Here is a 21,081-nt window from a genome sequence, read left to right on the forward strand (position 1 = left end):
TCTACAACGACGAATGTCTCAATCGTTTATAACGGAAGCGTTCAAGGAAGAAGAAAAAGTTTAGCAGAATTTTCCAGGGTCATTCTCTCTACGAGCTGCCAAGAGAAAGTCACGCAACAAACAATAGAACTATCTCGCAAGAAATTCGGTTCCCCGAATTACCAAACAATACTGTTCGCATTCAAATTCTAAGCTCGTTAAGAATTGTTCGTTCTCATAATATAAATTAAATAAAAAATAAATAAGAATTGTTCGTTCAGCCATTTTTTTTTAATCTTTTCACATTTCCGACACATCTGTCTACAACTTGTTGAAGGTACCTTGCAAATGAAGTTGCGAAAACACAGATAGCATCGCATACAGGTTCCCGAGAGATTTCGCTCCATATTTCATGCTGATGAAGTGTATTGGATACGTAATTATCGATTACGGGAAAATCCATGCAATGACGTCGGTCAGCTAAGGTACATTGCAAAAATCGATAAAATATAGAACAATGTCATCCACGTGGTATCATTGCCCACGCAAACAAGAGAAACGACCAATCGGTTAATAAAGCTCCCACCTCACAGCCAGCCGATAGACATCGATCCATTGTCCTGCGAATGCTGAATAATGTAACGTGAAGTTCGACAAATTCTTGTAAAGCAAAAATACATTTACACGGCCCATGCTTAGCAACCACCAGCGTAAGATGTATACATGTACGTTAAATTCAGTTTTGATAATGATTTTGCACTTGCATATCACGAAAAGCAGTGCCTTTATTTTAGGTATGGATATTCAACGCTCCGATTATAGGAGGGGAACGTAGTTAGACTACATTAGCCAACATTGGGATATTTTCCTTTACCGCTAAAAGTTCCACAAAAACGCTCACCTTGGTACCACTTTGACCACATGGGCTGGTTCTGCTCGATATCCGAGTAATATGTAATGTGTGCACAGGAAGACCTTGTAACTAAGCTTGCTTGTACAACTACTGAAGATGTACAGGATACCTCATCGACCGGATTCTTGCCTGCCTACGAATATTGCGTTCTTGACACATGCTTTACGATTTCACCAGCCCCAAGGTTACATGAGGCATATGATACTGAAATTTTCACATCAACTAAACACCCAGCAGAATTCGTCGCCTTTGCTCACTTTCCCTCTCGCGCTCTATACATATATGTATGCAAAAATTTATTTGTTTCCCTCTTCCCCTTTCTATGGCTTTGGAGAAACAACGCCTTCCGAGCGGGCCTATGTGACTGCACTGTTCGAGTTTTCGTTGTTGACTGATGGCTGCGTTTCACACATTTCGGCTGGAAAATGGGTACGCCATCACCTTTTTTTTCTCCCGATAAGCAGCCAACCTGCCCCATTGTATATCCCGCTCTAGTGCATGAAATGCAAGGAATGCTGTGTCTCACGCCCGCTGGTTGATAACGAAACGAGCGCAGGCGCTACCAATTTTCTTCGCCTTTCGTATACGAACCACGTAATGCTTCCGAGGAATAGACACTAGAGGGAGCTAGTGTTAAATAACTTCCCACAAAACTTTTCTCTACTATACGGCCACACTGGCAAACGTGTTAGCACAACGATGCTCCATGGTAATTCCGGTCGGAATGACATACCTCGCAGCTGTTGACTGTTAACATGTGGTACAATATAGGCTGAAATTACAACCTATCAGCTTATCTAAATTATTCTCTAAAGTACTTTCAGTCTTAAACTAATTAACAGTTTAGGAAACAGAATAATGCTTAAACAATAACAATATATCGATTAACTTGAACATACTCTATAAAATGTTCGAAAAATAATATAAAAATATGATAAAATATAATAGCTAGTAATTGATCTTGCTCGTTGGTGGTAGTCATTAAGGCCGGTTAACACGCTCAGGCTATTTGCACAAATCAGTTTGCACCAGCGATCACGACAACTTGGTCGTGTTTAAACGCTAATGCCACTTCCGCAAAATGGTCAGTACAAGCAAGTTTCGACAATTTGGCTCTCAAAAGGTTCAGGAATCCTCAAAGATTCGTGAATCTGAAGGGAAATTTGTTTTTATTGCTATTGTTTTTGTTTCTGAAATCGGTATTTTTGTACAGATAAAATAAGTTGTACAACTTTTATCGAACAGAACAGATTGAACAAATCTAATTTTGAAATTAGTTTTGTAAAAATTAATTTTGGGTTATTGAATGTGTGATGATCATACTACCTGCAATAATGATACTCTAAGGCGCATCGTTTTATGGTCATCACTGTATTCCCAGGATTCGCAATCAAGACGTTGTGCTAGCGTCCACTAGGTGGCGCCTCGTTAGAAAAGGATAGGAAATAGGAGATAGCTAACAGGGCCGAGTTCACTCGGAATCAATAACGATCAGGAGATCAGCACAATAAACGATCGCAGCAAGCGATCCTTCTCTCGTATCATTCCAACCGCCGAGGCGAACACTACTAGAGTTTAAGTGTTTGCAAATAAAGTTGGTAAAGCCAAACCCATCAAATACAAATTCAACATGATATTTATTAATTACATTAGACACAATAAAATTCCCAAACCGTTACTTCCTCTCCAAATGCTGCAAAATTAGAATCAATCCCCAAAAAATCACAGGGCTTCAAGCTATTCAACAAGTTTATCAAACTTAGTGCAAAACGCGAAATTAACTTCCACGTGAAATTTTCCTACCACGGTAGTTTGACCGTAAATCCTATATTCCCTACAAAATTCGTTATGAGATTCTCAAGTATTTCAATACCTTTTTTTTTCAAGGATCTGAATGAAAGTATCCTTACCATCACACCAAAGGAAATAAAACCATAATTTGCGTATTGTGACATAGATTAGTTTCTGGTCTATTTGTTATTTACGTATTCCTACGGACCCTTGATACAGCTTAACAATCATTAGACTGGTAAATAAAAAATAAAAATAAAATAACTACACTTAACCAAAGGGACGTACGTAAGTCGGAGGGTGCAAACCAAAAACTTAACATTTACACTATATTGCTTCATGATCGGTCCCATAACAACTCTCGTGGTCTGGAATTACAGATATAGAACTAGATACATCCATACTGCAAGGGAAAAACCGTGACCGATATTGGTTATGAAATGAACTTGGATCATTAGAAGAGACGAAAAGAAAACTCTAAAATAAAAAAGAACTTTGCATGTACGTGTAAATTATGTTCAGACAAAAGATTTTCTTCTATATCGGCACAACAACCTCAAAGAGGTCTATAGGCCTGCCAACTCTGGCTTTCTTTGCCGTTATTTACCTGTAACGGATAGTCAGTCCTGCGCGTACGGAGGATTGGTCCGGATGGGATTTTGGGACCGGTTTTGTCGTGTGAAAACCGGCGCTACTATCAACACACCACCGGACCGCCCCGCGATGTATTATATTAAATTGAAATATTACAATTTGCGTAATGGGAGCTATCGTATCGCAAATTACATAACAAACAAAAATTGAAATATAGAAAACGAACGATCGGGTAAAAAGGTGATCGTTTGCCAGCAATAGTCCTACGTGTTTGGGTACGATACATGCACCACCTCGGCAAAGTGATGATTATTGTGACTAAAGTCGGTGGTCCCGTATGCGCTACCGATGCTGTTGTTCAGATACGCCGCACCTGGTGGGGTCGTGCTGCGAAACGTCTCACTGCTGTAAACCGTCGCACCGGTATCGTTTACAAGGTACAGATTGTCCGGCGTCAGAGCGTGTTCGTGCTCGTCTTCCAGGCCGTCGCTATTACCATAGATGTAGAAGGAATTCGCACCACCGGGTTCCTGTTTCGAGCGTCCCCGTTTAACGCCCCCCGGTATGGACCGTCCAGTATGCTGCGCCCACCATTCCTGTATGCACTCAACCATCCGATGGCGCCGGAACCGACGCGCCTCATGCACGCACATGTCCACGAAGTGCTTTTGCGTCATACGACTACCCTGTACGAGTTCGAGGTGCTTCAGTAGCTGGGTGTAATCGCGTCCCGGTCGCCGTATGTCACGGAACACGATCGAGCGCGTCTTCAGGTTCGTCTCCTCAATCTGTTCCAGCTCTTGTTCATCTTCGACGCATGAGTAAAGGGCAAAGTTGTAATCCCAATTGAGCGTTGGCTGTACCGCATTGTCGCTACCGTTCACGGCCGTCGATACCAGCCCGTTCGCCAGCACCATGACCGGTTCCGGTTCCGATCCAGAACCTCCCACCGGGCGTGCCGGTTTTGTGCCGTCCTGTGCCGCCGTACTGCTGTTGGTGGTGGGGGACCGTTCCGCCGTACCGTCGTCGAAATTGCTATCCTTGTCGCGATCGGTGTCGCCGCCGTTGTGACATGTTTTCAGGATGTTGGAAATCTTCATCACATCTGTCATGTCACCAGCATCGAGCCCCCATTGCGATACCGGCTGATGACGTGGTGTTTGCCGTTGGTCAGCCGGTTGTTGTTGCTGTTTGGACGCCTTCATCACATCCGTCATGCCGTTGTTGGTGTCGTGGCCCCACTGTGAAGCTAACGGATGACGTGCTGACGTTGGTCGCTGTTCGTGCGATTGTAGTTGCTGTTGCTGCAGAGGTTTCCAAGATGTATGCTCTTCTGCCGCAGACGATTGTTGCTGAATATGTGTTTCACCTAAATTATGCTCTAAATCACGGACTGGTTCAGACTTTACAGGCTCCGTCGGTTGCAAGGCCGAATGCGCTTGCTTTATCTCAGGACTTTGGCGAACTGCGTCCTGACCCGTTGGTTGCAACTCAGCCTCATAATCTACAGACATTGATTCGTCTCGGTCGGATTCCTTCGCTAACGTACTCGAGTGTAATACGGTATTATCCGGTTGTATCCTTACTTTTGTACTTTGCTCCATTTCATTTACACTTGTTTCTTCAGCCGACTCGTGATTCGTTTCTACATAATCATCCACCTTCGCGCCTTCCTGTCGCTGTGGAACATTCAACGCCAATTGCTCTTCTGTTGTCAAACCTTTCGGCACCAAAGCGGGACTTGCTTCCATCCCCAGTGGTTTAATATCTTCTGCTGATTGATCAGAATGGTCTATTTTACAATCCTTTTGTTCAGTAAGCTCGATGTGCAGTTTCCCACCAACACCACCGTCTGTTGGATCTAACCGTACCTTATTGGTATGTTCCACAGTTTGTTCTTCTGGCCGTACGTTGGACTCAACCTTCTCTATACTGTCCTGCTTTGCTGCATCTATAAGCTCCGCATCATAACTGCTTTGCTCTGACACATTTCTATCCGAAGGATGCTGCAATGAGCCTTTCTTTACCGGAGTTTGCTGTCGTTGTTGTTGCTGAGCACCGTCGTCTGACTCTATCACGTGTATCTCCGGCCACACCGATGGCATTAAATCTGCTTCTTCATGCGTTTGCTTTTTCCAAGATAACGTTACCGTTTCATCTGGCCGTTGCTGCTCTTTCTCGTCGACGGAATGAGTATCATCGATCACGAGGGACTCTGCACAATGTATTAACTTCACTTCACCTATCGATACCGTTGCCGCATCCTCACAAGCAATTGTCATCAACTGCATACGGCACGGTGTATTTGGATTTTGTGTTATAGATCCGCTACCAAATCCAACAACACCTACGTTTTCAGATTGCTTGCTCGGACTGCTCGCGGTGCTCGACTCTGCAGACGAGCGTGTAGTTTCCAATGAACCTCCAGAACTGCCCATATCCAGAAGATTTTCTCGCAGTGGGAAACTTTGCAACGTGCTGATGCCATTCGCTTCGGTCGATTCCTCCGGTACGTCTAGAGCCATAACCAAACATCCTTCGGTATCTTCCTCGATGTCGCTACCACTACTAAACTCGGAACTGTTCTCGTCATCCGTTAGCAGTTCACTCATATTTCCGTCATCTCCGCTCAGCGAACCGGACGAACTGCTGGCCATATCCAGCGCAGATCGTTTGAACACATAATCCTTACGTATTGGGCCCGCTTTTCGTTTCCGGCTCATGCGCGTCACCGTGTTCTGCTCGATGCTCTTTTTCATGTGGCTGCTCGGATGCGGTCCGGGCACACCGCTTGCCTTCATCGGTGCTAGATCGTTTAGATCCGCCTCGTCCACCATGACCATGTTCTTATCCTTCTTGTACGGATTACCAAACATGTGCTGCCTGACATTCGTCGGTTCGAGTTCTCGTAGTGGCGTTTCTTTGTTTTTCAAATACTCCTGATAGTTGCCCATGTCCGAGATCGGCAAACAGTGGCCGGAATCTTTCGTGAACACATTGATCCCGCTCGTCGGCAGATGGAAAAAGTTTTCCCTCATCCGTGCTATTTCATCGATCAGGTCCCGGCGCGGAATGTCGTACGGATTGCGGTAATTTTTGGTCGCCGCCGTCTGTATTATGGACGGTACGACGATCGTGTAGCTGTCAAAGTTCGCAATCTCCATGTGCATTTTGGTGAACGTATCTTTAAGCATTGGATGCGTGACGATATCGCGCTTCATCTGCTGGTTGCCGCTGAGTTTTGCCGTCTCCAACTGATGGTATGCCGGTTTCGGTTGCTTCAACTGTTTCAACACCCGCAGGCAAAGATTTTCCTGATCCAGCTTGGCCGTATTTTTCATCTGCTTCAAGTAGTTGGCAACTGCCGGACAGAGGTAACTGTCCAAATTTTCTGGCAGTATGTACTGCACCAGCTGGTAGGGCACATTCGGTGTGGTGGCGAGTGCACGGCGCAAAAATGGACAATAGTATTGCGGGATCGTTTTGACATAGTTGGTAAATTTGTACACCCAATCGTTCGGCGGATTTAGATTAAATTTGTGAAACAGATCATTGATCAACGGCAGCAGCATTTGGTAGTTGTACGGCAGTACGTAAAGATGCACAATCGGTACGGTACTGTTTGGTTTCAAATATCCGAACGGCATCTCACCCTGCATCCCGGTCGACACGATCAATGGCCATACCTTGTTCGATTCCTTCTTGGACAAAATCTGCAGCGTTAATGGACTAGCCTCCAGTTCATACTTATCGATCGGAAAGTTCCGAAGTACCTGAGGTTCATCGCAGCTGGGCGAAATTATCTTTATCTTCGGATGTGCATCGCGTGGAGGCAGAGTCGTTAGCTTCGGATCCGGCCAATACGGTTCCGGGATTGGCCAGTACCCCACCGGGAACGTTTTCTGCGATGGGTGCTGCTTCGGCACATAGATCATACGCTTCGTCGATTGAAACTGTAAATCGGCCGTACTGCTGTCACCGTTGTTCGAAATCAACTGATCGAAATGTATCACCACGCCGGGTTGAACTTTCTGCACTAAACTTTCGATACACTGATTCAATACGTAGTGCGACTTTATTTTATATGACCGACCACCCGTCACTTCGCACATTTTCTCGATCATTGAATCGTCGTGTGGCACTTTACCGTCCACACGTTCCTCCACCCGATTTCCCGGCATACGCAGCACGAGTGAGAACAGCCTTTGATCCCAACGAAACGGTTCCTTTGTTAGCTTCGTGCCCGGCATCTGGGCGTGAAGTGGAAGTATAATCTCTTGGTGTACTCCGTTACGGAACGCATATTTTCCACCATCCGTTAGCACGATGATTACGGACGGTTCCAGATAGAACGGACACCGACCCTGCCCGTAAGTATCAATGCCGGATTGCATGCGGTTCAGGTTTAGCAGATCAAACGCGTTCTTCAACGCTTCGCCCATTGACGTGAGTCCGTTGCTCTGTAAATTCTTTAGCTCGTTCATGAAGGTGGCATGATTTTCCTTCCAGCCCGCCTTTACATTGTTCGGTGGATCTTCGAACGTAAGCAGCATATACCGATCGCCCATACAATCCTGCGACCGTTGACGAAACTTGAGGAACGTTTCGACGGCACCTTTTGCGATGTCTAGGTAGGTCTTTTGCACACCATTCACCAATGCGCGCTGGCACATGGAAGCGGAGGTGTCGACCAGAAACACGATAATCGTCATGTTTAGTCCACGCACAGTTATCCAGCAGTTGTACTCAGCCAATAACTTGATGATGGGTCAACCCGGACGACATGCCGCTACATTAAAACCGACACGCCACGGACAGCGCTGTTCGGAACCTAGCTCTTTGTAGGTTTGTGCGTTGGTGTGCGGTTGTGTATGTACCGTGGAAAAGAGAGAAGATTGATAAGTTTGGTTTTATTTTATACGTTTTCTAAACAAGCGCACTGAACGCTCTAATACTCTGTAAAACGAACCGTTTTTAAGTTTCGTGCTTTTCGTTGATCCAGAGATATCCTTTCTAACAGTGTCGTTGAGTAGGCTGAGCGGCGAATTGATTGTGTTGATTGTTGATTCGTTTGAGGATTAACAACCTATGCATCTCTAATGTGAAGAAAGGAAAAAAACAAGAATTTACGTTCAAGTTGTTTCTAATAGATCAGTTACATTCAATATTTGGATGATCCTTATTATGATTCGGATTATGAGAGAGAGTGGTTCACCTTTAATAATTAGTGTTCGAATAAAGAAAAAAGAACTATTCCCATTCATACAATTCTATTCATTTGACAAATTATTCATCATTGCCGTTAAATCAACTTGTAGTTGAAAGACTAAAATATAAACATCAACGTATCATACATTACAACTTTTCTGAAGCACTGCGTTTCAGAAAAGCGTTTCAAGTGCCGAAAAATTGTAAAAAAAAATCATGGGTCCGAAAAAACGGAATGCCAGGCGGGGCTAGAAGTGAAGATACTCTTTACGTACAGAGCGATGCGTGTAGCGAGAAGCTGCACTTTACATGCGTTAGGATATAGGCGCCTCCCGAATCTGTGCAAGAGTGTGCGTGGATATGCGACGGGTGCGTCGAAAAGGCACAAAAAGAACAATTCGCACGACAAGCGATCGAGCAAAAGTGGAATTGTAGGCGATCACGTTCAGCGATCTCGAAGCGGCAAGAGCGTTTATCGCTTGAAGGGACCTACGAGTTGAGTACGCTGAAAGGAGCCAACCACCTAAGGAAAGCCGTACCTAACCTCAACGATCATCCTGCCAGTGATGTCGTGGCACGTCAGCCGGTTATACTGAAGCAACGACAGTATTTGGAGAAATGGCGTTTGGAGCTGGAATTCCATCTGAAGTTCATGTGTGTGGTACTGTTAAGGTTTGGTAAAGTAAAGTTTTCAACTGTTTCACCCCAGTATAACTCTTTCCAACCGGATAGAACGCGGGTAAAACCAGTAAAGAAAACTCAGAGGTAACTCCTCGGCAAGCGGTCACAAGGAAGACTGTCCCAAAAAAGCTCCCTACATTCACAGGTAATCCGGCTGAGTGGCCGATATTCATATCTCACTGTGAGCACACCACCAGGCGATGTGGAAACCCCAATTGGGAAAAACTGCTGCGGCCGCAGATGTGTTTGAAGGGTCCTGCATAGGAAGCTGTGAGAAGTCGTTTAATGTTGCCGGAAGCGGTACCGCGAGTTATCGAGAAGCTTCGGTCAAGATACGGTCTCCGGTGCACCTGATAAAACTCTGATAGCAAAGGTACACATGATTCCACCTCCGCAGGTCGACAAGATGGAGAGCATCAAAGAGTACGGCGAAGCAGTGTTAAGCATGGTGGATCACATGGAGGTGGTTGGCAAGCTGCCGAAATATAGCAACAGTTACTTTGTCCACACCACATCCGGGGTGTAGATGACGATTCGTTGGATATTGTGATGTTCAGTGAATACATGGAGCCACTTTGTACGCGATGAACCGGTAACACCCAGCGGATTGAGATGGGGTCCAGGCGAGTAAACCTTATGGAAGGGCCCAAGGGATCATCGAAGCAGTTTCGGCAAACAATTGTTGCATATAAGCTAGTGCAACAATGAGCACAGCATTCATGAAGCGACACGGTTTCCGTGTCAGACATCGGTGGAGATGACAGAGATATTTCAGAACGGAGGGATTGAGCTGAGGGATTGGACCTCCAACAATTCGAAGGCAATGAACCATTGGAGACGCTATTGATTGATGGATTGAGTGGATTGATTTCCTCGTGCGTATTTTACGGATGCAACGAGGTCCATGTACGACAGCGACAAGTGGCACGTGTTCGTTGATGCCAGTCAGCACGCCTATGCTTGTGCGTTGTATCTGCGAATAATTGACTCTACGGATGAACCTCAATGTACGCTAGTCAGTGGGAAAGCGAAGGTGGTACCGCTGAAGCCACTATCGATCCCTAAACTAGCACTACAAGCTTGTGTGTTGGGCGCGCGAATATTGTAGTATACACAAAACCAGCATTAACTCGGAATTAGAAGGCGTGTCCTTTGGACCGATAGCACAGTCGCGTTATCGTGAATAAGATCGGATCCGAGGAATTAGAAATCTTTCGTAGCCCACGGGCTAAGCAGTTGGTCACAGGCGGGGGGATGTTAGGAATTACATGAAGGATAACCCTGCAATAGGGCGAAAACGGACGTCGGAAGTGATGAATCAGACAGTCGCCCGGATAAAGTATGCGTAATAACGCACTGAGAGGGAGAGAGTAAATGAAAGAGAGAAAGTGCGTAGCCGAACGCGGCTGCGTACGAAGCCAAAAAGGACAGCTTAGGACACAGGGACCAGAGGAGCGAAGACAGAACTTTGTTTTTGGAAATACTTACTTTTATATTATATTTCACTTTTCATTCTATCACTGGTGTTACTAGTGTAATTCAAGATAAAATAAACACTTTCAAAACGTATTTTGCGCTCCGTGTGCCTACACTCATTTGAGATAAAAAGAGGCACAAACGCCCTACCGAATCATCACTCAGCTATTCGCAATAAACAGTAACGATCGTTTCACAGTAAACCCTTTCAAATGCGCTTATTCGCACAAACACCAAAGCGATTTGTCAATAATTGCATGAAACCAACCAACCAGATTGGATATGTTTCACAACGGTAGCTGTTATTCCATTACTAGTGAAACTGCAACATTCGTAGAGTGCGCAAATACACACCGCTCCGTATATCAAAGCAATTTCTTCGTCGCTCACTGTACATGTGTCTGTGGGCATTTGTGTATGTAACAGCAACATCTGTACAGGAGCGTATGTATGCGTGCACAGGCCTGATTTAAAGGTGAGAACAAATATTGCCTTCCTCTCGTGACACTGTTCTGGAGGATTTGGTCGGAACATTTTTATCTCAATGAAAACTTTTGCCTTTCTGCTTATGCTATGCTCTTATGAATTAATCATTGCCAGAAAATATATGCAGTTTGATAATTAGCACAATTACTCTTGGCAGCTTATCAACTTACCCTGTTTTCCTCAGCTATATTATTGTGTGCGATGTTCGCGACTCATTGCTCTTCTACCAGCTTTTAACACGCCAAAGTTACGCGTTCCTCAGTACGTGTCAAAATGAAGCCCGGTCAACTACTCGAATCCATTTACTGACGGGTTGCAAAACCCAGTCAGACTACGCGCTCGTAATTTACTCATTCGAGCAGTTTTATTCATCAGGCTGTACCATTCGCTTGTGTATATATATAATAAATAAAACGATGTTGAATAGCATTTATGCTATTAAAATAATTTTAAAACGATAAACAACATTTATTCTACTCTTGGTGCATGCTCAATGGTAGATTTTCCTTTGATTAGCGCTTAATTAAGCGGTAAATAAATGGAAAATCAGCAAGCCACAAAGACCTTATGGCTCATGGCACGGATACACGCTGAGAGCTCGAGCGAGGCGAGAGATCGCTCAGCCCCGGATTTTGACAGTTACACGCTTCAAACGCCAAACGAAACGCTTAAGCAAAATGGCGGTCGGCTGTTTGTTTATATTTTGAAAATTGGAGGTTCCGGCCATCATCTTCTAAGCCACTTTGCATTGCAATGCTCCTGCTAAGGATTTGAGAGCACACGCAGATACACCACTTGTACAGAATAAGAAAGTCGCACAACAACGTGTTGAAGCTCCCAGGCCCAGTTGTCTCACTTTGCGTATCTATTGTGCCGGATACAGATGCTCCCGATCGAAGCTGCCCGATAAGTTATTTGATTTTTTGATCGTGTGGGGAGAAATTAAAACACAGCACCCGAAAAAGGGTGAAGCGGCGCTGAACATTTTCAGTAAAAAAAATATTTGTTTACAACCTCCTTTGAGAAACAAACAAGCAGTCAACTGATGATGGCAGTTCATGCGTTGAAAATTTAGTTGTCCAATCTCTCTCCTCGCTCGAGCTCTCAACGTATGTCCTAGCCATTTCACTCAACATGCAGTAAATGTTATGAAATGCTTTAAAACCATTTTAATAGCATGAATGCTATGCAATACCGTTTTATTTATTGCATTCTGGTGGTTCATCAAACTGTCTACACAACACAAGAGCAAATGATGCAGCCTGACGAAGCAAACTGCTCGAATGGGTAAATTAAGAGCGCGCAGTCTGACTGGGACGTTATTAGGCAATTAATTGCACAATTGTCAACAGATCGTGCGGGAGAACCTCCGGTTCGAAAGAGTATTGGTTGCCTTATTTCCGTTCTCTTTCTAGCTAGATTGGTAATCTGTATTGTTTGATCCAAAGAATTGAATGAAAATATACTTCCATCGCTTTTTCGATCAGATATCTGTATCAAACATTGAATTAGGTGTCCAACGTTATATATCAAACCATGAAAAGTACTCAAGTTTTACATTTTGTAAAAGTAAAAGTATTACATTTTGCACATATACATCATATATATATATATATATATATATATATTGCTCGCATGGTGGACAGGCTTCGGGCAAGACGGATTCGAGTCCGAAAGAACATAACTGCCTGTGCATCCTTCTAACCAATATAGCTTCATTGTTCATGCTTTTCCGTTTTCCATATTTCCAGAAACACATCTGACGCCATTACTGTATATCTTCTACAGTTTCGTTCGGCCGTCAGAGAACTCACTCGCCACGTGAGTTGAGTATTGGCTTACGAGAGTGAGAAAGAGTGATTTCCAACATGTGTGTGAGTGTGTGTGAAATAATGTCCAACACACGGTTGATGGCTCTGGTTTTGGAGAGTCCGCCAAAGAATTAAAAAATACCTGAAACGCTTTTGTTCTTGCGATGTCCGTTTGATGTCTCTAATTACTTTTAAAAGTGGGATGAATATTGTCTTTTCGTGGGTTATTTTGTTGAAATTCTAATTCATTCCATTTCGCCCCACTCCAATAGACTCTATATTTCCATAACCTTATGTAAACAATCTTCTTTTGTTTTAATTCTGCATTTGTGGACTTGTAAATATTTCAGACACCCCTTTTACATATTACCGATGTACAATTTTGGTTGAGATTCGTACGAAACAAAATGGTATGAAATGAATAAAATAAAAATATGTTATTTGACGTTACCTTTGACTCTAATCACCTTTGGATTTCATACGTCAAATGTCAAAATTTTTGTTCCCGGAGAGCCCGCGTTTTTTGTCCCACTGTGATTTCCTATATAAACAGCGACGGAGCCGTTCAAAGTGTTAGTTTGAAACAATCGCTTGAACGACGAAGTCTTGTGGTGTAGTGTGTTCGTGTGGGCTAAACCAAGTGTACAGCTGGTAAGAAACAATCTCCTGTTGACTCTTTGTTTGGCACAAAAAGACATAGCGTACTCGAGTTTTCATTTCCCGATGGAATCGAACTTGTTGTTTCAGATATTAACCAAGCTAAAAAAAAACACTTTTTCGTCCAGTGCTAATGAGTTGTTCATGTTTTCTGTATTGTGCACTGTCGCCCTTCGAAATTAGTGCTCTCGTACTTGTTTGTTTTTGTGTTGCGCAGCTAAATACGCATAATTTCAAATGCATCACTTGTGGTGCTGGACACGCACGCCATGGTTTGAAAATTAGTAGAAAATCCATTTTTTAATTGCTTTCACGTAACGCTTTCAGTGTTTTTGGAGTTGTTCGATAATCTTTAATTCCTACCTTTTCCTGCTGTACCTCAGCGGAAAGATCCAAAAGTGTTTGATTCTCTTTGCCCTTATTCCTTTTAAGGAAATACGTCAAGTACGGGGCAGTAGTGGAAGTTGTTTCATTGTCTCAAATCGTTCCCATGAATGTATACGCGATTGAACTTGGCAGCTTCGTAGCGTCGTTTCGGTACAACAAGTATCCAATATTTCCCAATAAATATTATAACTTTACGTTATGGTTTCCAAGCACAGATTGTCGAAAATATTTTTCCCACCAGAGGGTTTCACACAATGTAACATTTAAAAATAAATCATTTTCGATGTTGTAATCTCGAACGGTCTCATAATTGCAACACCCCTACCGAAAAAGCAAAGCAATCGAAGCAGGCGCGCTTACTGCTGTAACAGATCGTTGCAGGCACAGTTAAAGTTTGTGTGGATGAAGTCGAATAGGGAACTTGTGAGTTATATAATGGAATAATAAATGCAGTTTTAGTGTTTTCGACATCCTTGCATGTTGCGTGGTTTACTTACATATTGATAAAGTTTCGATACTGCGATAACAGGAAATTTCAAATGACAGCTCCACTCCGTAATCGTTGGTTTTTATTATAACAATTACAACAATTAACATAACAAAATATGCAAATCTTTATTTATATATAAATATATATATATATATTTTTTAGAACCGACAACCTTCAAACGTTCAGAAGAAGAACATTTATCTGGAACACAACATGCCGGATAACACGGGGTAAGCAATAATCGTATTTAAATGGGATGCGAGCATGACCACAATGATAATGTTAAAATTTTCTAATCTCATTTAGACGTGATGCTCGCATGAAAAAGGAGGACCTTCCTACCGGGGAGGACAACAGGAAGCAGATCATGGATATGTTGACGAAACTGATGAAAGACGCTAGCCTCAACGATGAAAACGCGCGTGTGATTGGTTTCGTGGTGCCCGCCACGGATAACGAGCCGGAAAAGTTTGTCCAGCTGTCCGATTTGGAACGTTCACTCGAAGACATGGCACTGGTGCACGAAATTGCCATCAACGACAAGTTTAAGTTGAAATCACCGCAACCGAATACGTTGATGTCCACGGTACAGAAAACGATGCGCGATACGTACTGGAATATGTTGCGCGCAGAGCTTTCTCAGAGTCCGCCATGCTACACGATGGTGATCCACCTGCTGCTGGATATAAAAGAAGCATTTAAAGCGCTGCTGACCGGCAACAATGATCGGGCGCTGCAGGCCATTCTGCTCGTGCTGGATGAGAATAATATTCGCCAGCTAGCAGATGATCATGGCAGTGCCTTGCTGAAAGACAACGCACAGTTCATCATCAAAATCATGGCCATGGCTTGCTCTCCTGCGCGTGACGCCGAGGTTGCAGCATTGACGCGCGAAACCGAACCACTCACACAGCTCCGCGGTATTATGGAGGTGCTGGATAATATGAAGCTTGATATGGCCAACTTTGTGTTGGCAAACACCCGGGCCCAGTTCGTGCGCTACTCAGTCGAGTACGAGCGCAAGAAATTTGGCGATGTGCAGTCCATCTGCAAAAGCAACTTTCCCGATACCATGGCATGGTTGAAGCGTAATAAACCATCTAAGATGGATAAACCTTCAGTCGAAGGTGAGGAAGCGGCTGGTGGTTCGTCCGTCCGGCAGGAGGCACGCACGATCCAGCTGAACGATGTTCAGATGCCGGATTACTATATCAATGCGTACCAGGAGTTTCTTCAGCCGGACACAACGTACCCAATTCCAGAGCTGCTGAAGCTGGACCATGAGCGCATGGTGCAATTGAAGGAGCGGGCCTTGCGCATATGTACGTGCGCAACCGTAATGCAGCTGACTAATACGTTCTTTTGTAAACCTGCCAACTATCCGCAACGCCAAGATTTGGCTGCCAAGTTGGCCATCATCAGCACGGACTATCCTGCAAAAACCGAACTTAAGGAATTATTGCAACATCTCTGGCTGCAGGTGCGGGTCAGCATCATCGACCAGTTAACAAAAGAACAGCAAGATGACGCGACAGCCATGCTGCAGAACAATATTTTAGCCATTGACAGCAAGATGCCGGTGTATAGCCTCCTTTGGCGTAAGCTGATGATTTATCTGAAGGCACTGGTAATGGCCGAAAAGGAGGAAAACGTGGCTTTCCCTGACACCTACGTCGACTATCGTCCGGAAACGGCACAGGTTGCAGGACTTTTCAAACGGATCGTTACACATAACTTTGAGGTGTACGGCAACTTTTATCAAAAATCTATGCAGGAATGTTAACTATTTAATTACTTTTTTTTTACTCCAAATAATTGTTTTTTAATGATGAGATTGAAGATTGCTTAACTAACACGTTAACAACACGTTACCGTAAGAATACGAACAACAACAAAGGAAACGAAGAATTTGGAGGTGAATTGTACGAGGAGTTGAATCGTTTTGCCCCTTTAGATTATTTTCTCTCTCTCAGCATTGATTTCAATAAACATATATATATATATATATTTGCAGTGTATTAGTCGCACTGCCGGTTAGTTAACACACGTTTCCTTGTAAGTATTATTAATTATTTGAAGATCAACTTGGGCAAGATGTGATATAATGTATCATAATGGATCTATATATGAATTAAATAAACGATGCGTTTAACATTGAAATGCGGAAATGGGTTCTTTCTTTCAACAACACCATACGGTGAATTACTTTTGTTTCGGTCAATTTCGACACGATGCAATCAAACGGACATAATCTTTATGTACACGCATTTGATGGTTGCTATGATTGAAAAACCCGGAAACCGACGAAGGCTCTATTGTTCCCATAACTGAACTCGTTGCCATGGCAATGGGAATGAACTACCTGGTTGGATGGATAACTGGTAGCGTCCCTTCGATGCAAGAAGTTGTGAAATTTTAATGAAATATTAGTTTACGTTTTTCATACAAATTGGAGAAAATATGTTCTAACTTATTTGCAAGTAGCGTAGATAGCGTAGGTTAAAAATATACAAATAACCAGATTCAGTACTTTTTAATAATAGGATTTCTCTCCAGATCTCAAATCTTCAATTATTGGTTCTTTCATGCATTATTACCAACGCTTTTTATAATTTTGCCTTGCAATTATATTTTACGGTAATGACATAAATATACGTCTTGAACACATTTTCATTCCAGTCTTTCTTGTAGTTTATTTTCATGGAATCACTATTGTTGTGTACGACAATCGAGGGTGCCTGCTTCTGGACCCGAAGCAGTGAGTGCCGCTCAAGTTTTTATAATCTCACGAGATCCAACAGCTATCTTATTGGCATAACAGTAATTCTTCATTAATTTTAAGGCATTTAAATCGTAAAAGTCCTTTTTTATCAACATTTTTTATCATCCCAAGAAAGAATGAAAATATTACCGAACTTAATTGTTAACCTGTTAATACTAGAAACACTATGCATTCTTGTACCAGTTTTCTCAGCAAAAGAAACAAAACAAGTTGCGAAATTATCTGAGCTAATAGTAAGGAACACATCCCTGATGATGATATAAATTTATTACTCACAACAAAGCCTTCAACCCAGGTTGAAGCGTTATTTGTTCTATCCGTGCATCGAACTGTTGTTTGTGTTCTGGTTTAACAAATCTTCGCATCGCTAGAAAAATACAAAAACAAAAATTAGGTCGCTTTTAATTAAATGATCAAAGTATGAACAAATATTGACCTACCCTTTAACAGATAGAATAACGATGGATTTTTAAAACATGAAACCATGCGCTCAATAAAGTCCGAAAAATTACTGTCCCGGTTGTATACGACCAGCGCCTGCAGGAACAGCTTATATTCCGCTGCGTCGAGTGAAAATTTCACCTCGCGCAGGAAATCCACTCTATTTTCCGGTGCTACTCGTGGTTCCTGTCGTTCGGACTGGTCTTCCTCAACTTTTACCACTGCGTCCACTGGGATCGGCAAATTTTCCGTTCCGTTTGGTTCGCTTTTAAAGAACTTCTGCGGTACAAGCACTATTTTTCGCTTCTTTCGCATCACTAGATCCATTTCGGAGAATGCGTCGGTTGACGCTAGCACCTCACCGTCATCTTTCCGTTCGCGTTTGTATACCGTAACCAGTCCGCTGCTGCTAGCTCCCTGGTCGTACCGTGTTTGTGCGGTATTGGCCGTCAAGGGGTCCTTATTCTTCGGATCGTGTAAATAATCACCTATTCGAAACTTCTCTTCGTGCACTGTATTCTCCCACGGTCTTTGGGCGATCGCGCGCCCAGCATGATGCTTCTCCGTTTCATCATCTTCCACCTTAATCGTACTAACTTCCCGTACACGTGCAGGTACGTCTAACTTTGCCATGTTGCGAAAGAACCTCGCCATTTCACCGACTACTGTGCCGAAGTTGGGGGCACCGCGCCCCTCTCGCAGGTGAGCATGTATCCACGCGGATAGCTGCGACTCTTGGCGTGGATTTTGAAAGCGTGAATCACACAGCAATATCGCACCGAAATCATGTTTGTGGCGTATAACGCGCCCGATTGCCTGGTTTACGGCACGGGACGCTTCTAGTGCGTACCAATCGTTTCCGGATATGAGCTCATTTTCGCGCGTTCGGTTCGTATCGAGATATTGCTTCTTAAGTATCACACGCGCATCCATCATCGGTGGAAAAGGTAATCCGGTGATCATAACCGCACGCCCGTTTGCGTCGGCAAAATCTAACCCTTCCGAAACTTTCCCTCGGCATACGGCCATAAAAATGGAACCCCGGGCTGCCGGGTCACGCACCTTCGCATAATACTCCGACATCGTCGTCAGGAACGAATCTTTGCCGCGCGGTTCGGTGTAAATTGGTTTGATGCGATTAATTTGCGCCCAGATTCCGCTCGCTTGCCAGTCCTCTGAGCATTTGTTCAGCAATGGGTAAGATGGGAAGAAGATAAGCAAACCGCCCGGTATGATCGGACACAGGGACAGTATCGTCCGGCCCAGTGAAGCGATGTACTCCGGATTGGAGCGATTCTTGAAGCTCGAGTTTAACTCCATCCGATCCGGGCCATGCGATATTACCTTCACATACACCTGGCTCCGGTCGATAATGTGCGGATTCTCCAAAGTGACCGTAACCGGCATGTTTAGCTCGCTGATTAGTGGTTTTAGTGGTGCTAGCGTACCGCTGGTGAGTATAATGCTTCGTGCACCGCTATCCAACAGCTGTCTCATGCCGAACCCGGGATTGAAGCACCAAAAGTTGATCACTTTGGAGTTGGATTTTGCCGGTGCTTTGATGTTTTGCTTCGTTGCAGTCCAACCGTCCGCTCGTTTGACGTTGCCCTTGGTTGATTGTTTCGATTCCTCGTGCTCTATGTGCACACGGAAGCATTTTTCGACAGACTGCCGGTATTCCGGACCATTACCACAGTAAACCACCTCGAGGAAATCTGTCAGCGATTGGAGACCGGCACCACGACGCACAAAGTTGTTTGACATGGTGGTAGTGAGGTGAGTGATGACTGAGTTAACTACTTTTAAAATCACATTAACGTTGCCGAACTTTATCTGTGAGATATACAGAGAAAGTCAATTAATCCTAAAAGATTAAAAAGCCAAAGAATTACAACACTTACGTTTGCCTTCTCCAGCAAATCGAATATGTAAGTGCCTGGATGTGTGGTTCCACCTTGGGAGAACATAACCGAAATGTCATCCACTGCCTTCTCCAAGTTAAGCAAAATCTCCTTCAGCAGCACCAGATCTTCCAGCGTAAAGTCGAGCTGCTTTTCCGCATCCATTGTGCTGGCAGCTCCACCGGAATCCATAAACACCTTAATGACAGTGGACGTGTCCTCGATCGCTACCGCAAGATCCGACGACCGTATCTGTGCCGAACCGTTTTCTTCACACATTTTCTCCACATTGTGTGCCTCATCCAGTATAATGACACTGTTCTGAAGAGTTAGTCCGTTCGATTTGCGTGCTTTAGGATCTAGCAAATAGTTGTACGGCATGAAAATGACGTCCGCCTGTTCTACCAACTCTTTCGATAGATAATACGGGCATGCTTTCATCTTCCGGCCGACCGTGACGAGATCTTCAATGTCCAGCACCGGAACGGAGGTAACGTCTGACCGATCCTTCGCATACTCTACGCGGTTGTAGTAAACGCATTTACGCGTTTTCACCTCCTCACGGCACATTGTTGTTTTGATGGCATTGTTTTCCTGCTTTGAAATTTCACCGTGTATGCACAGCTGATCACGGGAACCGAGTATCACAGCACGTACCATAAGGTAGCTAGTGTTTTTCAGCTCCTGCATTGCCTGGGACAGCTGAGAGTGGGTGCGGGAGGCGTAGATTATTTTCACCTTCGCATCCTTGTTCTGTTCCTGCAATGCATGTGCCTGTTCCGGGGTAAGATTGTTGTTTTTCATATTGCTTAGCTCTGGCAGATAGAGTGTATCGAGTGTTTCCGAACGGGCCTGTGATAGCTGTGAATATTGCGAGAAATGAAACAAACGCTACATGTACTTTCCTGTACCTTACCTTAGACTTCACCGACACCAACCATGCCAGAGAAGAGCATAGTAGGCTTAGCGTTTTACCAGTCCCCGTGGGGGACTCCAAGATGCCATTCGTTTTATTCTGCAGGCATTCAATCACTTTGGCCATGTAATTTTTCTGCAGTTCGTACGGTTCGAACGGAAAGTTCACCGGAACGCCGTTGATCATATATTCCGGCATGGTTTCCTTCACTCTGTTTCTTGACGCTGACAACACTAGGAAGAATTGCTTTGAAAAAAACCTCTGTTAGTTTAGTTTGAACTTTACGCGTACACATGCACTGATATCACGAACGTTGCTAAGCGAATTTGAAGAAGCGTCCAAGAAGCGACGTACCAAAAATACGTCGTCGCAACTTTACGAGGAATGTTATTTTACGAATCGCGCCCTTTTTAATGACAGTTCGACATGTTGAATATTGTTGAGACAGGAATATATTCCCCGCTTGAACGGAACCCACCAAGGTAAAGCCAATATATTGGTATGAAGAGTTTATAAATAATACGATTTTCTTTACTTCCACAAATTACAAAGCTAAAATACAGCATTC

General features: G+C 43.8%; 3 protein-coding genes across 4 annotated transcripts; 1 reads left to right on the forward strand and 2 right to left on the reverse strand.

The window, feature by feature from the left end:
* Nucleotides 1–2,562: 2,562 nt before the first annotated feature.
* LOC128307133 (integrator complex subunit 6) lies at nucleotides 2,563–11,380 on the reverse strand. The gene is made up of 3 exons (XM_053044864.1): nucleotides 11,299–11,380; nucleotides 8,247–8,373; nucleotides 2,563–8,114 (listed from the first exon to the last, which is right to left on the reverse strand). The coding sequence occupies exon 3, from the start codon at nucleotides 7,987–7,989 to the stop codon at nucleotides 3,541–3,543; it is 4,449 nt and encodes a 1,482-aa protein (XP_052900824.1). The 5' UTR covers nucleotides 7,990–8,114; nucleotides 8,247–8,373; nucleotides 11,299–11,380; the 3' UTR covers nucleotides 2,563–3,540.
* A 2,163-nt stretch (nucleotides 11,381–13,543) lies between these two features.
* On the forward strand, nucleotides 13,544–16,614 carry LOC128306970 (T-complex protein 11-like protein 2). The gene is made up of 3 exons (XM_053044656.1): nucleotides 13,544–13,590; nucleotides 14,636–14,703; nucleotides 14,780–16,614. The coding sequence occupies exons 2-3, from the start codon at nucleotides 14,687–14,689 to the stop codon at nucleotides 16,254–16,256; spliced, it is 1,494 nt and encodes a 497-aa protein (XP_052900616.1). The 5' UTR covers nucleotides 13,544–13,590; nucleotides 14,636–14,686; the 3' UTR covers nucleotides 16,257–16,614.
* Nucleotides 16,615–17,174: 560 nt separating this feature from the next.
* On the reverse strand, nucleotides 17,175–20,917 carry LOC128306918 (regulator of telomere elongation helicase 1 homolog). Of its 2 annotated transcripts, none has more exons than XM_053044586.1 (5): nucleotides 20,868–20,917; nucleotides 20,514–20,759; nucleotides 19,598–20,449; nucleotides 17,696–19,529; nucleotides 17,175–17,622 (listed from the first exon to the last, which is right to left on the reverse strand). In XM_053044586.1, exons 2-5 carry the CDS (start codon nucleotides 20,709–20,711, stop codon nucleotides 17,528–17,530), a joined length of 2,979 nt encoding a protein of 992 aa, XP_052900546.1. In that variant the 5' UTR covers nucleotides 20,712–20,759; nucleotides 20,868–20,917; the 3' UTR covers nucleotides 17,175–17,527. The 2 variants fall into 2 exon arrangements, with proteins under 2 accessions (XP_052900546.1, XP_052900545.1); XM_053044585.1 differs by having other exon boundaries at nucleotides 19,598–20,458.
* Between the last annotated feature and the right edge of the window lie 164 nt (nucleotides 20,918–21,081).

Source organism: Anopheles moucheti, chromosome X (genome assembly GCF_943734755.1).
Source record: "Anopheles moucheti chromosome X, idAnoMoucSN_F20_07, whole genome shotgun sequence".
NCBI lineage: Eukaryota > Metazoa > Arthropoda > Insecta > Diptera > Culicidae > Anopheles > Anopheles moucheti.

What these genes read in the sequence shown, in the direction of transcription:
- LOC128306918 (XM_053044585.1), bottom strand. Translation starts at nt 20,711, where the DNA reads ATGCCGGAATATATGATCAACGGCGTTCCGGTGAACTTTCCGTTCGAA. An exon ending in ATTTGCTGGAGAAGGCAAAC is followed by an intron (nt 19,530 to 19,597) that starts GTAAGTGTTGTA and finishes TATATCTCACAG; the next exon opens with ATAAAGTTCGGCAACGTTAA. An exon ending in GTTATTCTATCTGTTAAAGG is followed by an intron (nt 17,623 to 17,695) that starts GTAGGTCAATAT and finishes GTATTTTTCTAG; the next exon opens with CGATGCGAAGATTTGTTAAA.
- LOC128307133 (XM_053044864.1), bottom strand. Translation starts at nt 7,989, where the DNA reads ATGACGATTATCGTGTTTCTGGTCGACACCTCCGCTTCCATGTGCCAG.